The 20,419-nt window shown below is 42.2% G+C and overlaps 1 protein-coding gene across 3 annotated transcripts in view; it reads right to left on the reverse strand.

Annotated features, from left to right (window-relative positions):
• The window catches only part of DAPK2 (death associated protein kinase 2), a 57,545-nt gene that overhangs the window by 4,396 nt on the left and 32,730 nt on the right, over nucleotides 1–20,419 (reverse strand). For 2 of the 3 annotated variants that reach the window (XM_067305271.1, XM_013957067.2), the window contains exons 4-10: nucleotides 15,660–15,798; nucleotides 12,280–12,409; nucleotides 11,002–11,050; nucleotides 10,296–10,322; nucleotides 6,605–6,757; nucleotides 4,198–4,243; nucleotides 1,664–3,344 (exon numbers count right to left, since the gene is read on the reverse strand). In XM_067305271.1, coding sequence (XP_067161372.1) covers nucleotides 2,703–3,344; nucleotides 4,198–4,243; nucleotides 6,605–6,757; nucleotides 10,296–10,322; nucleotides 11,002–11,050; nucleotides 12,280–12,409; nucleotides 15,660–15,798 — 1,186 coding nt within the window. In that variant the 3' untranslated portion in view covers nucleotides 1,664–2,702. Of the gene's footprint in view, nucleotides 1–1,663; nucleotides 3,345–4,197; nucleotides 4,244–6,604; nucleotides 6,758–10,295; nucleotides 10,323–11,001; nucleotides 11,051–12,279; nucleotides 12,410–15,659; nucleotides 15,799–20,419 lie in introns of those variants that run through there. The other variant, XM_067305272.1, reaches the window with a different exon arrangement.

The following is a 20,419-nucleotide window of genomic DNA, read 5'->3' on the forward strand; positions in this document are numbered from 1 at the left end:
GAGGAGAACATAGAATTGCCAATTCCAGTAATATTTTTCTTGGGAAATTAAGGACAATTGTTGACATTGAATAGAGATATGTGCAAATCCCTGAGGACGAAAAAGAAACAGGATCTTTTGCATTGCTTTTGCTTCATATTATTTTCTAAAGATGGCCCAGCCTTGGAATTTCTGTAAGAGAATAAGGAAAGTGAAATTTCCTCTACAATAAGAAACCTGCAGATATCTCAGTGAGTAGCAATTAAAGGAGCCAAGTTACCAGCCAGGCCTTTTTCTCATTTTGATGTATATATCATTTGTGCAAAACGGAACCTGGGCATTTAGGCATTAAATATCATTTCCTCATGCTGCAAACGGCTATCATGGTACAACAAAAACACTGAGCAGAAATCAATTCGAAGTGGAAAAAATGTCACTGATTAAATGTCAGCCATACAAACATCATGAAAAATTTCTGAGTGCCCTTTCAGCAGCAGAGCCATCACTGAATCAAAATAGCTTGCTTTACAGCACTCCAGACTGCCTCTCAATTTCTAAGTAGCTTGCAAAGCAGTGACCTTGTGACTTTCTCGATCAACAGAATACCTTCTCAAAAGCATCAGGGCAGTGACCTCCTTCAGCTCCGAGAGCACTAGCCTCAAGGACTGAGTCACAGCAACATTAACCTCACCCAGACACACTCAGGAACAGAGTGGCCTCATTTAATGTTCCTTCTCCTTGTGCCAGTACATTTGTACACAAAGAAAATCTACATGAACAGAGGATGTGGGATCGCAGCTGAGGGAAGGCAGAATTTCTTTCTTGAGAGTTTTTTGTACAGACATTGACTCTTACTAGGCTTTAAGTTACTTTTTAAGAATTGAAACTCTCCCCCTCTTAAAAATTCTGGACAGGAACCCCCATGACTTTCAGCTCAAAGGAACCTCCAGAAATGACAAGTGAAGCATTTTAGGAGAATTCAAGATGGACATGAGTAAAATTTTCAATGTAACCCAAGTCACACTGGAGCCCAATTCTCCCCAAATGTCAGCATCAGGTTGCTAGGGACATCTCATGGCTAAGTTGCTTTGGAGCTTTTGAAAACTTTACCTCTTGTGCAAGGTAAGAGGCCACAGAGAGCACATCCAGTTTCCATCCTCCACCAAGCCCAATGACAGGATTAACACCACCACCATTAAATAATTGTTTTCAGGACCCTGAATTTTCACTAGTCTCTATATGCCATTGTGAGGATGCAGCAGTTTTGGATCCACAGTACTCTACAAACTGGATGAGAATGTGCTGTTATCTTTTTACCTCAAAGTAGGAAACATTATTCTTATAATGTTATGAACAACAATTCAATCTATTTAGTTCATTCATTTTCTGGAAAAAGAAGAGTGGGCTCTTTCTGTGGGAGCTTGGGCAGAGAAAGAATATGCTCTGATGTATAGCCAGAGCCCCTCTGGATGGCTTTGAGCACTGATGCAGGGATGTCTGCCTTCTGCCTCATTGATTCGTGTAGCTGGTAACAGTCACCTCGCAGCACATGTACACAGCTAAGCAAAGGGGCTGTAAACCAGCTGCAGAGCCTGGCCCAGCATCTCTTTCCAGTACACAGAAGCTTAACATCTCTTTTTCGTTCACTACCTACACCATCAGGGAGTGATTGCATCCTGCATGAAGGACTATTTATTGTGTCCAAAAATGAGACAGGTACATCTATGCATATAAATGCAGTACAATCAAGCGACTTCTTTGAAATACAAGACAGCAGGGCATGATTCAATTTTGGGCCAACTCTTCTTTTACTTTCTAACACTTAAAAAAAATCTTCACAACATGAACACTGGTCTCAAATCCCACACAGTAGATTAAGTTAGTTGTTTGCTTTGTCTTCATCACAGAAAGCAAACTGGAGGTCTATGATATTGCTCATCATCACCGACATTAATATTTGCACAGTGAAATTACATACACAGTTATTTGATGAGTTCATTACAAATTCACTATTTTGTCTTTTGAATAGAATTTCTTTGGTGCAGGATAGGAAACATAACTGAATTTTAGACAAAAGGATTAATCAGTAGCTAACACTTGTTGATGGTAAAAGATTGAACCCTACATAACTAGTCTAAAAAGATCATCTTAACATTTCTTCATCAACAGTCATTTTCATGGAGATTTTCCACAGTACTAAATGTTAAATTACTGCATCATTTACTCTGTTTTACAGGACAGATTTAACCTTTGTAAGTATTTCTCTCATCTGCTCCATAGAAATATCTGCAGCAGGTCTACACGGCCGTTTTCTTCACCCAACCAAAGATGCTACTATGAGATTTTTATAGGTTTCCAGGTATGTGATCTCCAGTAAGCATGGACTGGACTACTCTTCATTCCAATTTAATTACCTAGTAACCTTCAGGAGCTGTATATATGATGAAGTCAGTGCATATGGCTGTAAGGTTAAATGTGCTCCACGCTGCTGTGATAATCTAGTTCCCTGTAAGTTCATACACAGAACATGGGAAAACAACTTCAGCACTACAAACCACTAGGAGTTTTTGGTTTGGTCAGTGGTTTGTGCCATATATCAGAGTTGATATTTCAGTAGTAGATGATGTTTTTATGTAGAGATTTTGCACTGAGAATTTAACTGCTGTACAATACGGCAGACAGCAAAAACACACAAACTTTGCAGCTAATCTGGTCTACCAACATTACTGATTTGATTCTGCCACATCAAGATTCAACCCTGCAAGGAATTCTTCACAGCAAGACCTATTTAACAGCTCCATTACTGATTCATTAATATCCTTGTTGAACACAGAGTCAAAGTTTCCATTCACACAGGTCTCATTTCCATTTTCCATTTGAAAACTGTTCATTAAATCCTGGATCCACTTGAGTTCCTCAGAAAGTTCTTGACTTAGAGATTCGTACTGACACTGCAGATCAGTGTATTTCCCGGTTATGCCTTTAAGACTAGTGCCTACAGTCTTGATATCATCCTGCAGATGTCTTTTCAGGGATTCAATTTTACGGTATTCATACTTCAGCTGAGACAGCTTGTGCCTCACGCTTTCATTCTCCTCTTTATACCAAGCTTCCTTTTCATTATAAATGGAAACCAGAGCATCGATGTCCTCCTGCAAGGAATCATGGGATACAGCCAAAGCACTGAAACCCCGTTCCATAAGTGAAATGTCTTCTACTACTCGGGCAAAGCGCTCAAAGTTGATGTAGGTATTATTGGGAGGCATACTTGAATGGCATTTTATGGTGTACTCTCTTAGCCGTTTTGTCTTCAGCTGTGTGTTCTCAACTTTCTTGTTTTCTTGGACTTTTGTTTCTTCTTTCAGCTTCAGACAGAGGAACCAATATTACTGAACATTTACAAGACAGGGCAGTAATTCAAACTCTACACATCAAAGGATGCAGCCTGAATTTCCACAATGCTGGGAGATTCTTTGCTCCCAGAGATTTTCCTTCATGCATTTGATTAAAAGAAAATATAAAAACTAATGTGATGAGCAATGTGCATTCATTCCAATGTGATAAGTGCAAATAAAAGGCTCCAGTTTATTTTCATGTTATTTTTTAGCAGTTAAAAGTCTCAAAACTATCAATCCTGAAAACACACCACTTAATGCTTTCTCCAATGCAGAGCAAAAACTGGATTTCAAACACCCTCATTAGTCATGCTGAGATTAGCCAAATCTATTTTCAATATGAGATTTATCCACAAAAGCAAGCAATGTTTAGGATGAAAAAAAATGTAGAGACGCACAAATGCAAGCAAATCAACACACTTGGTACAGCAGCTGGTACTTTCCACATTGGCTGTGGTCAACTTTCAACTCAAGAAAAGCACTACACCCAAGATGTGGTATACGTCCATGCAAACAGTGAAGAAGGATGCAAAAACATAAAGCACAGTCTAATATAGAATCCTGTATGTGCAACAAATGGCAAAGCTTTTTTCCCCTCTTTTTGAGAGTTATGGTAATAAAAGAAGCCATGATTAAGGTTTGTAGAAATCCAAAGATTTAGTCAGACTTGATCAGTTTATTTTAAGTGAATCTCTTTGAGACTCCTAGAGTCTCTAAATATCTAAAGATCAATTTTCCATTTAACACACCAATAAGAATGGGAATATTATCTCTGCTTTGCTCATGGATAAAAAGCAAGATCTGTTTCTCTATTTGGTCTTACCGTTATCCACGGATGAGACAGAGCTTCCTGAATTGTAAGCCGTTTCCTACAAAAAAAACACCAATTTGAATGAGAAATACCTTGTACACATGTCCATTGACTCACACTTCTCCCAGGCTTTGTATGAACAGTAAAGCATTTATCAAGATAATGCCAGGACTAACTCTCAAAATCCAGGGTTACGTCTCTTGATAAGGCATGTTTTTTGTATGCAGTTCAGTAAAAAGCTATCCTCACTCTACTCAATTTTAATTCCTACTCAGTCAAAATCTGCCTTTTTTTTTTGCATACCTTTCTATAAAAAGTGATAAAACTTTGCTTTGTTTTATTCATCCTACAAGCTTTGAGAATAAATACATTCTATGCACCCTTAACCTCACTGTCTCTGAATCAAGGTATACAGTATTAATTATATCAAAAGTGGCCTTCAGAGCATGTTATCATATCACCCCTGGAGCTACCATATCCTGACAGCAATATTTCTGAGAGGAATACTTCAAACCTAATCCTCCTGAACTGCGGTGGTTTGTGAACAGCACTCTCTGTTAGCACTGAGAACCAAAGGTAGAAACCCAGCGTTGCGCAGGGACTGCCTCTGAACATGGGATAAATATCAATATCCCTGACTTGCCACTTCTGAAAAGGAGGTTGTTGGACCTGTGGAAACCTCTCATCAAACCCCCACCTACTCCAGCCTACTCTAAGGCTTGATGCTTGCAGGAATCTTGGCTGAACAGCTGGCCTGTTTCTTCCTGACACTCCTAATATCTATTTTCTCCCCTAATGAAGCCATTAGAAGGAACTACAATGGCCTGACTACCCTTCAGGAACAACAGGGTTAAGGGGAACGAGATGCTATTTCTGCGCGCACTTTATTAAAAGCAAGAAAGAAACTAAACAAGGTGTGTGGTTCCCAGAACTGGGAATAAAGCTCTGGATACCTATCACACAAGTTCTAGATGATCTTAGCAGAAGCAGACATAGTGGGAACAACTCCACTATGAGGACACATGAAGACTTTTCTGCCCTTGCAGCACTGGGGCCATATTTTGTCACCTCCTTGCAAGTAGTCCGTAATAGACTGTGAAGTACTGGAATGGTAGTTACCCAGAACTTGATATTTTGCACACCATTTTCCACAGTAGAGATTTTGCACACCATTTTCAGTCCTCCATCTACCTACTGTTATACTGGTTTGACTCAGGGGAGAATTGAGTCCTGAAACCAAAATTTAACCTAAGAGATTTTGGTTGCAAGAGCTAGAAGTTAGCTTCTCATTCTCCTATCCATTCTGACTGCAGCTCCAAAAGGAGAAAAACCCCATTTCTCAGCAGTTCCACTCTACAGCAAGCTTGGCTGCAGGGCTCTGTCCTGTGGAGCTCCACATGTGATGATCTGCAGGTTAGCAGTAAGTCACGGGGAGAGAGCAAGCACATACGTGCATGCACACATGTGTGCAGACAGCAAGATCTCAACAAACATCTAAGGCTAATGGGGTCAGTCCTGGCCTGTATATTCTTGGTCACACATTTTAGCTGATACTATCATAGGAGTTGTTAGAGATAAGGAAAACAAACAAACAAACAAAGTTTCTCAGTGTGAAAAACAGATGCAACCAGTTGAAAATACAGGTTATTACATACTTGCCACCATATGCAATATTACAATATATTCAATATAACATACTCTTTCAGGAGTAACATGATCCAGGCATGCTCCTCAGTAATGATCCGCCTCTTTCAGTGCCTCTCCTGCCCTCCCTTGCTGCCTTGTCTGTTTAGAGCATAAACTTTCTGGGGACAGGGACTGAGTCTTCTTGCAGGACCAAGTTGAATGGGGCCCCTGTCTTGGTTAGGGCCTACATCTATCAAAAATTCACCAGAAACTGAATAGAAAAGCAACAAGCATAGGAACAAAACCACAAATGCATAGCACAAATAGAAAGGAAAATAAAAGAGAGGAAATAACCTGTGCATAGCGGCAGCTTGAGAACAATCAGCTGTAAGATTTCTCTTTAGGGTTTTTTTTTTAGGCTTTTTTTTGATTTTTTTTAAGCTACAGTATTTCTTTCTTCCCCCTACGCCTGACTTCATACCAAGGACGCATTAACTCCAAGATGGCAGAGCTTGGCTTCTAAGAAAGAACAAACAGCAACTATTTAAGCTTCAAACAGAAAGTCCAATGCAAAGGTGAGTGTCAGGTTTTGGCATACTCAGAGCATGCTGGCACACAGCTATTTTTAGGGCTTCTGGAAGCAGCGATTCCCTAGGGCGCAGCAGCAGAACCTTGTCTCCTGTCTTGCTCTTGAATGACAAGACACACCACAGTGAAAGCTTTGCCGATTACTCAGCAGGCTCTGTTTCACCAGGGTTATCTAAGAGGCAGAGGGCTCTGAGTTTTCCCTTACCGTGTATCTTTCACCAGGAGTTTCTGAATAAAATCTTTTGCTAGGTCACTGGTATTGCTGAAAAATTCTTCATCAAATTCATAATTCACAGCTGTGATGTTGGCAAGCGTTTCCTGTTTAGTTTCTCCAAGGAAAGGCGATGCACCACTAAGCCTAAATAAGCCAGAAAAAAAAAATCAATTAGAAAAACAAACAACAGAGGTCCTCTAATGCAATTACAGCGGCTGTGTAATGCACTCTCTGGACATTTGTGGATCTCTATGATGGAGCAGCAAAGCCACTTGGGAAAAAACAGGTCCAGCTTTGGCTCACTATATTTGTGTTTATGAGTCAGACTCATCCTGAAAGCCTCCAGTGCAGCACTGATGTGTGCCCACACAGACAGAAATGCACAGATCCTCCCCCCATCCTCAGCGTCTCATTGAAGTCATCACTAATCAAAGTGGGAAAAGCTTCGGCTGAGGAGAGGCTCTGTCCCTGTGAACCACAAATACTGCCAGGCAAAAGCTTCTATCAAGTCAAGCAGACGAAATGGTATTTCTATAGATTTTCTTTGGGTGGGAGAAACCCTGCCCCCTACTGCTTTTCTACCCGAGGATTTACTGACTGTGGGTTAAGTCCAAAAGACCTTCTCAGCTGGAACCACAATGCAACATGCGATGGGGGAATCAGACATGTGGCCTTGCCTCAAATGCTGCGGGAGAGGTAGGGGGACACTGTTGGTTAAAAGGAGCCCACAAACAAGAAAAGGGACTTTGGCTGCAGTAAAATCCATTTCTGAACAATGCAAAATTTCATTCAGCTGGCACTCTGCTCCAACTGCAAGGCTATAATGCAGACATCATCATAACAAAATGGCATTCAGCAGTCTTATTTAGACAGATACAGCTTTCATCCTGCTTTGCCTATCTCTCAACTGTGACTGATGTCCTTCAGCTTGGATGACTATTTACTCTGCTCCATAAAACTCTAGTGTCAGTGCAGACTCCTCCTGCCCTGCCGTCCCCTTCCTCCCTCCCCCAGCCCACAGGAATGCTGACTTGCAAAGTCTGCTTTACAGGAAATGTTATTTATACCAAGGAAATTGATCTCATCCCTTTTTAAAACCTTCAGGACTGATATTATTCTTATCTACTGTGTCTAAGCTGTGATAACATAGCTTCAGGATATGGCAGGCTCAAACTCTTGGGACCTAAACAGGGTTCAAATACTAAAGTGTTTGCTTACACGATCCTGATCAAAAGACCTTTTACCCTGTCTGTACTGCCAGGTTGACTGGATATTTGGGGGTAAGCATAAAATTGGATGGGACCCCCTTGGCCATTCAGCCCAGTCCACAGCTGCCGCAAGTGGGTCTTATCCACAGAACAACCATCCGAGCGCAGAAACCGTTTCCTCTCCCCCACAGTCACGCAAGGACCCAAGCTGTGGACACAGTAAGGCACTGAGCGAGGCACTTTCAGTTGTCTTCGGTGCAGTAAATTCACCTCATAAGCCACAGTCAATCTCATTGCTTAACAGGTTTTACTTACTCCCCCTTGAGCATTTGCTCCGTTTCTGTTAGCCACAGAGAAGTTCTGAGATCTGTCAAATGGAGGAGTCTCAGATCCTAACACCTGACCCACATGACTTTTGGCATATGCTGACTCAGTACCTGTAAACCTGTCTCCACCTAACAGCAGACCTCCGTGATAAAGGCTTAGCACTCACAATCCAATCCAATGAATCACTCTTCCGGTTATTGAATTAAGGACTTGTAAGCACTTTGATGTCTACACCTGATGATGGCATCCATTTGAATGCTACTGCATTTGCTAAAACATGTGGTATCTTTACACACACCCCGGTTATTCAGAATTCAGGATTCTTCAGAATGAAAGGCAATAAAATTAACAGGCAGTACTAGTTAAAGGCATAAAAATTTCTATTACATGCCATACCACCCAAACAGACCCCTTCTATCACAAAGAGCATGCTCTTTTTTTTCTGTTCTTTTGTAGAGAGGGATTATTTTAAAGCTTACTTACCATAGTAATATTTACTAGCCAACTAGGTAAAACAGATCTACTGTACTGGATACAGTACAGAGCCATCCAGTTCATTACTGCTCCTCCAGAACAGAACTCTACCACAACAGGAAAAACCTCTTGAAAGCACCTGGACATCCATGCCTCACTGTAATCGCAGAATAAGTACTGCAGCCTGCTCCTCTTCAACTCCTAAGTGTTCTTCCCGTCATTTATGAGCACCCATAAATAGCAATTTACAGAGTTTAATGTTCTGTCAAGTACACATGTCACTGATGACAGAGTGCTGGTAAAGAACAAGAGCCTGGATAATTTTAAACCTCTTTACCTGAGGTTGGGTCCATCCAGCATTCCCCTGTATTTTTTTCTGCACCACACGACAGAAGGGATTTCACTGCACTGAGGCTGATTTCTCAGCCCATGGCTCTTCTGCAGCTGTTGGGCTCTAGGCCTTGGGCACTGCCTGAGGGTGGATTTAGTTCCACTCTATTTATTTTCCACACTGGAAAAGCAATCCCTCCCCTTTATGCCTCTATACTTGTACTGAGCCCAGTGCTGTGCAATGCAAAATTCCCTCTAGCACTAGTGGGCACCTTCTCCAAGGCTGGCAGCAAGTTAGCCCTGAGCAGCAGGAGCAGCAGCAGAGCCCCCGGGCAGGAGCACCAGGGCGAGCCGCTTCCAGGCACCTGCTGCTCAAAGGCAACGGGAGCTTGATTTCGATGGGAGCAGTTAGGCCAGCCATCCCTGACCACTTCTGCAATTCTCGCATCAAACCAGAGGAAGGAAACCCTGAAGCAGTGAGCGCAGTCCCTCCGCTGCATGCGTCCAATGTCTCTCAAGCAGTTCTAGAAATTACCAAGCTCCATCTTAAAACTATCTAATCTGCTTGTCGCCAGGATGCCCATGAAAGCTCATTTCTTTGAGCGTGTGAGCTCGTTTTAATTTTCTGCTTTTATTTATTCATCACTGGTTTACATGCTCTTGTTCTAATAGTATTGGGAAAAATCTTTTCCTCCCTTTCTCTTGTGCCTACCAACTGCAATGATATTCCCAAACAGCCTTTTCTTCACTATGTTAAACAAGACCTTTGTTCTCCTGTAAAATGGGTTCCCTATTTCCTGGATCACCTTGGCCGCCCTTCTCTGATCCTATTTCAGCTTAAATTCCCCTTTTTGAATATGGGTGACCAGATTTATACATAATAATCTAGACTGCTGCCTTCTACAAGCAAATTGAAACTTCCCTGTTTTCACCAGAAATACCTCACCTGGTACATGCTAATATCACGTTTTCTATTTCTATTGTCTCAGCACAGTGGTAGCTCATAACCATCCTATGACCAACTAATCCTCTTGGGCTTTTCATCCTCTGTCATTTCTAGTTGATGAGCTCCCTAAGAAGCAGAAATGCCCAATGATGCCAGAGAGATTTGCTCTTTGACCGTCCCGCCCGTAGTGCCCTCTTAGTGACCTCTTAACTTCGTTTACCCCTTTTTATTTTAAATTTGAAAAGGCTGCAGAAGGTCATTTGCCCACTAGACAAACCACCGTCCACACCTTGTGTGCAGCTCCTTTCTTACATGACTGAAGGGAAGGGCTGTGTTTTATTAATGCAATAGAGCCTTAGGAGCACTTCTACAGGAGTGAATCTACTGTCGTACTTACAGTATGTAGGTGATGACTCCTATACTCCTAAAAAACAAAGAAGGAGACTAATTACAGGTGGTTTATATTACATGTATTCTTTTTAATGTATGCAACATGAAAAGGACAATAGCAGCTGCTAGACAAGCAGAAGGGCCATGGTTTTAGATGACTGCTAATATCTTTCTTAAAAAAAGAATGGTGTTTCAGTGAAAAAAATGTGAATTTTACATATAAATTCAAGTAACATGGATATTTGGAGTCTCTTTTTATACATTTCTACTAAGGAAAGTCGTTAGCTACAGTGCACAACAGAAATACAAAAAAAAATAGAACCAAAGATGCTTTATTTGGGGTGACCTCCTTCAGCTGCCTTCTCAGCAGCTCAGATTGGTACGCAGGTCTGCTCTGCACGCAGTGCTCTTACAGATACGGCTGTCACAGGCACTGCAGGAACATGTTGTCTTTTAAGAGTGCTCTGCTGCAGTGGCACATTGTTATCTCTTTAACTGCCATCATTAAAGGTTTTCACTGTAATTTGGTGGAAGTTAAATACTTATCTTTTTATCATAAAGAACACATAAAAACAGAAAGACAGAACTGACAATTAACAACTACATTTAAGGTGCTTTTTTCTTAATTTGTTGTGATAGAATGGATTTTATTCAGAGCAAACTGGGGAAAAACTAATAGTAGAGCAACCTGGCAAAAAAAGTTAAAAACTTACCACATATCTGCAGCTAATCCAAGTGGTTCATAGTTTACTATTTCTGGAGCTGTAAGAGACATTTAATCAAACATCAGCAACTGAGGGAAAAATTAATTTTAGCAAGCTGAATGAGTGGCAGGTCAGGAATTACCTCTGTTAAAAAAAGCGAGAGACAGAGAGCGAGAGACAGAGAGCGAACTAGGTATAGGAGGCACTTTCTGTTTAAAGGTTTATAATCCTGGTAGGAATCAAGTTCCCAAATGTCCACAAGAGATCATGTAGAGTAACATGGAGCATAATGCAACTCAAGAATAAGGGTCAGGCAGTTATATGCTAATTACAGTACAAATCATGCCTGCAATAACAAATGACTTCACCTAACAAGGATACCATTATCCCTAAGAATCTGAGCTTTGTTCTGTTTTTTGTTTTGTTTTCAGAACGACATTTAACTGGTGCCACTAAAGCTAGTTTCTACTGGCCAGTTAGAAACGGCCCTCAGGCAAGAGATTAAAATTACACGCCAACCTACATTGCTATCCCCGTCAAACCCTATTATGTTTAGGGAAACACCCTCTGTTTGAAAAACATCCCCATGTAAGACTGCATGTAGGAGAAAAGACCAAGGTGAGGTACTGAGATGAGAAAAGGTGTCTGTGGCAGGGCTGAAACGATATGAGTTCATGTAACAGTGTGCTTAACTGGAATATGATTTACAAAAAACAAAACAAAACAACCAAACCCTCAAACCTCTAACTGAAAGGATAGAAAGGAGCAGGATTAACCAAAATCCAATCCAGACAGACTAGAATTATGATCAGGAAGTAGCGAAGAGAGAATCAGGTGGAAAATGTAAGGGGAGTTGAAGGTTTTGTACTCAACAGGTATACAGTGGGAAGCAGTTTTATCTAGAAAGCAGTAACAGTGATATTCATGTAATTATGTACCCATGTGCTACAATGCAGAGCACTTACTTGCCCCAGGCAACAGGTAGAAAACTGGAATTTATACTGTATGGTTTCTCAGTCTCAATCCTGAAATTGTCTCTCAATATTTAGTTGGCAGCAAGCTACTCTCACAAGACCATCAGGTCTTGTTTACAGAAAGCACCTCTCTCCTGCTCCAGAAAAAGGATGCGAACCTCAATATTTAGGTCATATTGATACATAAGAGATGGGAACAGCTACTTCAGGAGATGGAAAATACCCCTATGCCTGGCTTCTTGATTTGGGAAAGGTGTCTCACCTTTCTCATGGAACTTGCAACACAAACCAAAGGAACTGACTACTCACTCACCTACAAATTCTGGAGTCCCAAAAATGTTTTTAAATTCAACTCCATCTTCTATTTTGTGAGCCAGGCCAAAGTCAATGAGTTTGATGTGTGGAATAGGGATATTCTTGTCTAGAAGCATAATGTTTTCAGGCTAAAAATAATAAAACATAGGTATTTGTTATTATATCTTGGGAGAGTAACAGATCTAGACCTAGAGTTCTCAGATCTTTCTTTCCTCACCTGTACAACACTGTAGAACAAGAACATGCCTGTGCCTGACCGCATACAGTTCACTGTTTTGATAACGGGATGACAACTGTGAAATCTGATGTTATTGAATGGACCAGAACTTCAGCAAAATAAATCTGTAGGTTTCAGGCCTAATAAAAGTAATACTTTCCTTCCATTATTGTCTTTATTATTATCTCATACAAAAACTCCCTCCCTCTGTCTTCCCATTAGCACTTCTAGGCTTATTTTGTTAATGATAGCTGTTGCCAGAATGTAGCCAAGATAACCCTATTTTCACAGTGAGACAGAAGTTATTCACACAACTGTATGTAGTGGCCCTGACAGAATATGTCACTAGATTATCTGCCCAGCAGCATGGTGATATAACATGAAGTGAAAGCTCAGTATATCTTGTCCCCTCCTAAAACAGAAAATATACCCCTGGCCCGTAGGGTCTCCTTGGAAGGAGATGTCCCACCCCGACCCCTGCATTTGCCCCAGTGCAGGATTCGCACCCAGGTAGGGGCATCCCTAACAAGGGCTCGCGGGCCCTTGAAGCAGTGCAAATACCTGGCGCAGAGACAGACTGCCACTGCTTGGTCCCAGGGAGAGCTGCACCACTGAATAGTTTGGCTGACAGCAATTTCGCTGATCTATTCATGGAATTCACACCAAGAAACCTCACTATTTCTGCCCAGCTGCTCCTACTATATTATCATCCTACTGGAAGATCTCAGGAAAAGGTTCTTGAGGGATTCTGGACACATCCAAACCCTGCTTAGAGAGGGAAAATACTCTCCTGTATGAAATTAAATTCACAGTTGCAACAACAAGGGCAGGAAAGGTCTGGGATTTGCTATCTGAATAGTCCTGAAACTGGAAGGAGTTGGAATTAGAGATCCTGGCTCATGTATGATAACAAGTTGTTAAAACAACAAGAAGTAGCATTTCCCACAGCTCTGTAAGGAAAAGCACTGAGCCAAAGCCAGAGGAATTGTGAAATTAAAGCTAGCTTTTTCTCAACCACAGACTTTGACTCCACATTCTTTACCAGATATAACATCTATTTCATAAACTTGTTTTTTCAACTAAATTTCTTAGACCTAGTTACTCCCTGCTGCTCCCCTATTTCACAGGTTTCAGAGAAACCTGTGGGTTCAATTTATCCCAGATGAAGAGCTTCGGTGCATTAATTTTTCATAAGTTAATCATAAGTCCAAGAGCAACAGTGAGAGATCTTAATTCCCTGCTGGCAGCTGCCTGGCCTCTTTGCAGTGGATCCTAATGTGCAAGCAGCTCCTGCTAACACATGTTCTCATTCAGGGCTACACCGGGAAAGAGGGCACGTGAATAATTTATTGTCATAGCCATTGGGCCAAGAATATTTTAGCCTCAGGCTAACAAGTCTGGTGTTCCTTCAGGGACCTAGGGCATATGTGTTCACTCTAGATATATGACGTAAGCTTGTTTGGAGCAGACAGAACGGACTGAAATGGCAAAAAGTCATAGCCACTACCTCTTGGACTGTTTTATTCCTTAAGTGTTATAGTGTAGCTCCACTGCAACCAACAGAGCCCTACCAAGTGATGAGGTAATTATAAATCACCTCTCTCATCATCATCTCTCTAATCAGATTACTGCTGAAAAATACTTGCCTAGTTTAACACCAGGCTAAACTCCAAAACCAGTCTGACAAAACCAAGTAGAGTTATTTTGTCAAAACATTTTAGAGTATTTGTCTTTCACTATCAATGAAATGATTCTCCACTCATCTTTTCTCATTTCTGATTTGCATTTTCTGTAACATCTTTACTGACCACCTGACATTACTGGCATTAAGTATCAAAATTAGTAGCTAGAGATCAGTACAGAAAATCTGTTATCTATATTCTCACAATAATTTTATGCCACCGGGTATTAGGTTGCTTTTCTAATACACAGTGAATACCATTGGTCTTGAACTTCCGGATTCATATGGTAATTATAAAATCAAGTGTCTATATCCTTGTATACATTCATATATCTCACATGTTTTTTCACATGCACCCCAAAGTGAAGATTTGAAGGGTAGTTTGCTAGTCAGTTTGTTAGGTTAGATGCATTTTGTAACATTTGCAACAACTACATATATGACATTAATGCTGATTCAGCAACAAGTCCTTTAAGACAGAGACTGTATTCAGCACACCTTTAGCACAAGAAATTAGCATATATATCATGGGAATCTGGGAATAGTCTATCCATAGCACACGCATTAGTGTAGTAATTAATAATAAACTATCCTGGATTTAAAGTTAGGACAAGGAACATGTGATCTAGCACTACAGCTTCTTCCTTTTTCCTGCAGTTTAAAACATTTTAAAACTCTCTCCTGTTTTTATTCTACTTTCTTTCTCCAAGGAAATGAGTGCATGTTGAACTTATTTCTGAAAGCAGTAATGTTTGAGGCAGCCAGTTCTGTAGCCGTGAGTCTGCTGCTGAGAAAGTGCTTTCTTCTAGTCTCAAGAGTTTCATCCCCAAGGTGACAGACTCCTAGCTTCAGAGAAGCTTGTTCACCTAGGCAGGCCACAGTCAAAAGGAGAGAGATGGTCTCTTCTGTATTACTTAGGCCAGTTCTACTGATATCAGAGACAAGGACGTAAGCTAGAGACGTCACCTGATGTGGTAGCAAGAGCTCTGTCACGTGCTTTCAAGGGCCTAAGCTGCTAAGCAAGCCAGAAGTCTTTCTGCTAACCAAGCTGCAGCGGCTGACACGTGCCCCTCATGTAATTCTCAACGCTTGGGGGGGCTGGAAGGAGTGACAGCTGTTGGCAGCTGGCCCTGGCCCTCCCCTCCCTTTCCCAGAAATGCACTTCCGTGCATCATCCTGAAAAAACAGCCTGCTTTGGATGATACCCCAAATGCAAACAATAAATAAGAGTCTTACTAGCTGAAGGATGAAGACAAATTTCTTGTTCTTAGTCAGTAAATATGTAAGCCCATCCTAAAGTTATCACAGGCCTGATGAAGGAAATTGTCCTCCTTTGCTCTCACAGCTGTCAAGCGCATTTAAAATGCTTTTTAACCATACCTATTGTTTTAGGCATGTTATCACATGCAAGTATTCAACAAATTGTAGAAGGTGTGGTCATTAAACAACATCGACAAAAGCTCTAAGTCAGCATCTTTACCTTTAAATCAAAGTGAGCGATTTTATTGGAGTGAAGGTAATTCACACCATCCAAAATCTGCTTGATGAATCTGGTTGCTTCCTCTTCACTCAAAGACTCCTTCTGTGCCAAGAAGTCAAAAAGTTCTCCTCCAGACACCCTGCAAAACACACCAGGAAACTTCCCATTACCTACTGCATTGTAAGGCATAAAATAAACATAAGCACAAAAACTAAAGTGGAAAAAAACCTCCAAACAGTTAGAAAAAGGTCACTCTTGCAGGCAACCCAGGAGTTTTGTGTTCTGGTCCCAACTTTGCCAAAACTTCCTTTTAGCTTCAGTTTCCTCCCCTGTAAATTGAGAGCTATCTTTCCCTATCTCAGTGATGCTGCAAGGTTTGAGTAATCAAGGATTATAATGGACCAAAAAGAGGCGCATTGTCTGATGAATCTACAGACATACGTGTACTTCTATACGTATACTTCGATATTAACAACAAATTCAAATGCAGTTCAACACTTTCATTTCAAATGAGACAGAGGAAATGGAACAAGTTGCATTAATGTACTACTGCTGAAGAATTACTTCTCTGTTGCCATCAGTAACACGAGGCAATGAGATCTGCCAGCAGAATCTGGTTCCTTTCTAGAGCAGCCATGACAGTCCTCTACTGCAAACTCTTCCTTGACATGTAACTGACAGGAAAGCATTCATTTTGTGCTGAATTTTTATAAATACAGCAGATTACAGAAGCTTGGAAAGTACCTTAAAATTGTCTTCCCAAATCAAGGAAGTGGAGGATTACTGCCTAAGTTACTGTGAGTATTCCCATCAAAATTGAAATACATTTCATATACATTCCGTGCATTTCAATACGTTCAGTGCATTCAGTGCATTGCACTTCCATCACCACTGTTAGCTCTTTTACTGAGAGCTCCAGTGCTATTTTTCTACCTATTCTGAAACAGGATGATCCAGATACTAAATTGGCTGTCATTTGCAGTTTTGTTATTTATAACACCACTCACTTTTATTGTTACCAGCTCCCCATTCAACTTTACTGTTGGGAGCAGCCAGGAAGGTCTTGGGGCTCGGATGTACCACCATCTGGGCTCGCCATTCAGAGCGCAAGCAAAAGACTTGTGGCATCCAAAGCCATTTTAGAAAACAAGTTTTTGGCCCTGTTGTCCGATAACATACCAGTAAAAGAACCGGCAGGTTCAAATGCTTTAAGTTCACTGAACGCTGTGACTCGAGACAAGTCAGAGCATGCTGTTTGGGCACTGCAGAGGTCCTGTATGCAATGCTTCCTCTGAGCCCGGGCTCCTACACAGCACTGGTGGTGACAAGACAGTGATTCCCTATTCTGCCTCTTCAGAACAAACTACTGCGAACAGCTACAAAAGCTGCAGAGAGAAGTCAACTGCAAACAAGAAGCCAGTGTGAAAAGCCGCAGAGATCTTGCACTTGCCTCCTGGCTTGTGCTGCTGCTGTGGGTGACAGTGTACCTTGCTGCTCCAGAGGCAGAAGTTTGCACAGCGTCTGCTGGCATCAGTGTCATTTACTGGATGTTTTTCACGGCACCCACATAGTCAGAAACTTTCTAGGCAACACGAGGCAGGACACGAAGCACTTTCACCTGGGCAGAAGTCACCCAATACTTTAACTGTTTTGATTAAATGGCCAGCAAACAAAATAAACTTGATGACCCAGGGATAGAGCACAACTGCTGTCTCTGCCTAGCCTTTGCTTTTCCTTCCTACTCATCTCAGTTACTCAGTCCCAGAGACTCTTATTTGGTCTCCAGTTGCCTTTTTAGGGGACACCAAGGGTCTCAGCAATGCCATCACCCTTGCTAGACAGTTTTCCTTTACTCTGGGCATTTCGGGAGCTGGGGAACACTGTCTCTTTTCCAAGTGGTCGTAGGTCGGTTGGCTGATTTGAAAATGCTTACAGTTGACTGCAACAAGCAGCTACAGAAATCCGCGAGGAGAATTTGGTGCTCTCTTGGTGAAACCTGTGTACAAAGGGCAGGCAAGTCCCATTTCCCTGACGATCTCTATTCAAACTGCACTTTAGCAATCACTGCTGGCAGGGATACGGCCCCGTGGTCAGGAAGCCGGCTGCACTGGGACACCTTCTTGTACTCTTTCTGGAACTTAACCACGTAGGTGCACTCCTCGCTCTTCTCCTTTTGCCCTGTCAAACCTCCTTTGCTCATAGTTACTCACTGTGGACTCTTTGGCCAGGACTAAGAACAAAAAAGTGCTCTCTTGGGCCAGATGGACGCCTTCCTGCCTGGAAGAGACAGGCAGTTTCCTCTTGAGGAATCTGCTTTGCTGCACAAAGGAATTGCAGAAAATTATTTGCCTGCCCAGGCTGGAGGCACTTAATCCTCCTTCCCTCTTGCTGCCCCCAGTAGCGGCCACCCAGACCAGCTGGGCTGGCTGCCCAGAGTTCGCGGGGGACTGGCCACAACTGCAGCGTCAGCAACATCCCGGCAACCAGCTAAGCCTGAGGCAGCACTGAAGGAACTGTAGAGCCTGCCAGTGTGGGGATCACAGGTGCTTTACTTTCTAGCTCCTTTTTTGCCTTTTCACTCTAGTTCAAACTCAGCTCGAATCGGGCTAGGCAGAGGGGACTTCCAAGGTACCGAATGCAACATAAAAACGCACAAAGGAAAACCAAAAAAAACCCAGGGAGGCTGAAGTCCCTCTGTTACTTCCTCAGCAAGGGACCCTCTTAGAGCATGCGAGCACCTCATTCTCTGAAGGTCAGAGCTCAGCACACATTACAACCAGTACGTTACTCTCAGGTCTCCTGTGGTGGAACCGAAGACATTAGCCTTTGCTGCAGAGATCTGAAAAGACTAATCTAAAGGAAAATTCAATGGCAGAAATGTGATGAGGTCTCATCAAAAAAGACTCGGCTTTTAAAAACAGGTTTGAGTAAATTGTACTAAGAGCGTGGTAAGCAGTTTAGTGCGGGATCATTATTATCCATGTTACGTACCTGAACTCAGAGAAACCCTCAGGCAGAAGAGCTTTGGCAATCGCAAAAGCCAACCGCTGTGGAACCCCAGAAAAACGTTGTTCAGCGCTAACTCCTTTGCAGTAAAACACCCACTACTTCACTACAAGTTACAACATTTAAGCATCCAGGCAAGTGTGTTTTTTAAATCAGCACTACGTGCAAAAGTGCATATGTTTCTTTCTAGAAGGAACCTAGCCTAGGAAAAGGTCCCTCCCTGATTCCATCTCTTTCCCCTTTACCAGGTCACTTTACACCCACAGCAAAGGAAGAAGCAAGCAGACGATGCCTTTGCTCTTCCTGCGAAGTCCAATAAAATGCTCTTCCTGTGAAGTCCAACAAAAGACAAATGGCAATGCTGCCCTATGTCCTGCAAACAGCTCTTTCTTTTATGTACACGAACTTGATGCCTGCCAGCAGACACACTCATGTGTCCATCAAGCCTGCCTCGAGGCTGCTTTTGCTTGGGCAAAGCAGGCTCAAGGCAGGGCCCAAGACACACAACAGCAGCAAGGTCACAAAAGCTCCTGGGAGCCCAACCCTGCACAAGGTGCACCAGGAAAGGCAAACTATAGACCTGCCAGACCGCACGTAACAGCGGTGGATTTGGCAATGCTCTTCCCGCTTTTGAATAGGAGAAACGGCACCTGTGCCTAAAGGGAAGGTAGTCTTGCCTGTAACCACCTAGTTTGAGTTTGGGAAAGGGTCAACACTGTAGCCAGAGACTCTCTTAAACACCGGGGAAGCTTCTTCAGCTGATCAAGAACACTAGCAATATTCTTTGGATGCCAAAGTCCACTGTAGCTAATGATAAGATTAATTGGCCAGGTGCCGTAATGCTCATTTTGACAAACTGCAAGGAGTATGAGACTGATATCAGAGTGTCAGGAGTAGAGATCTTTTTACAGAGAGAATTAATTATCTTTATTAGCAATTAACATCATCCTCAATTCTTGTACTGCAGCTGAATGCAGCGGCCTTAATCAAAGCTCCATTGCACCCAGCCCTCTGCAAGGGCAAGAAACTACAGCCTGAAAAAAAAAAAGCAGGTGGTGGTGACACAGGAGGTTGTTTTAGCCCAAAATAGCTGCTAGTCAGAAGCAGCAAGCTCCTTTCCTGTCCTCCAGAGCCTGACTATGGAGACCAACATTTGGCCATAAACATATACTTAAAAATTAACAGATGCTCATCGTCACTCATATGCCATCTGCCAGCAGTCACACTAATCTCCAGGAATGCTCCCTGGCCCAAACGTTGGCTCCCCTGGAAAGCCAGTGGTTATTTCATCTCACTCAGGGATCAAAGCCTCATTGTCTGGACTCCACTCAGAAGGCTGGAGCAGGTGCCCTAGGAAACATATGGTGAACATAAATTCAGCCATGGCATCTCCACATTTCCGGCTTCAGAATTCAGAAAAGTGCATTATTTACTAAGTATCTAAAAATTGCTAGTAAGTAAAAGACCTCAGGGTGTCTCCTTGTTCACAGCCGTGTAAACCTGTGCCATGAATTGACAGATAAAGGATATGTCGTCTTCTGCACAGCCTCTCTAAAACTCAGGGGTTTGAAACCAGGTGATATTGACTCCACAAAAGAGCAGGACATAGCCCAAAAAAAAGCTTAATGTGATGTCTCTCTTCCTTCGCTATATGGCAAACTTCATCCCGCCTAGGTTCAGGACCATACACCCTGACCAGCAGCACTTGGTTTGTTAGAAGAACCACTTCCATTTCTGGCTCTGATGCGTACGAG

This window comes from Apteryx mantelli, chromosome 15 (assembly GCF_036417845.1).
Source record: "Apteryx mantelli isolate bAptMan1 chromosome 15, bAptMan1.hap1, whole genome shotgun sequence".
Classification (NCBI taxonomy): domain Eukaryota; kingdom Metazoa; phylum Chordata; class Aves; order Apterygiformes; family Apterygidae; genus Apteryx; species Apteryx mantelli.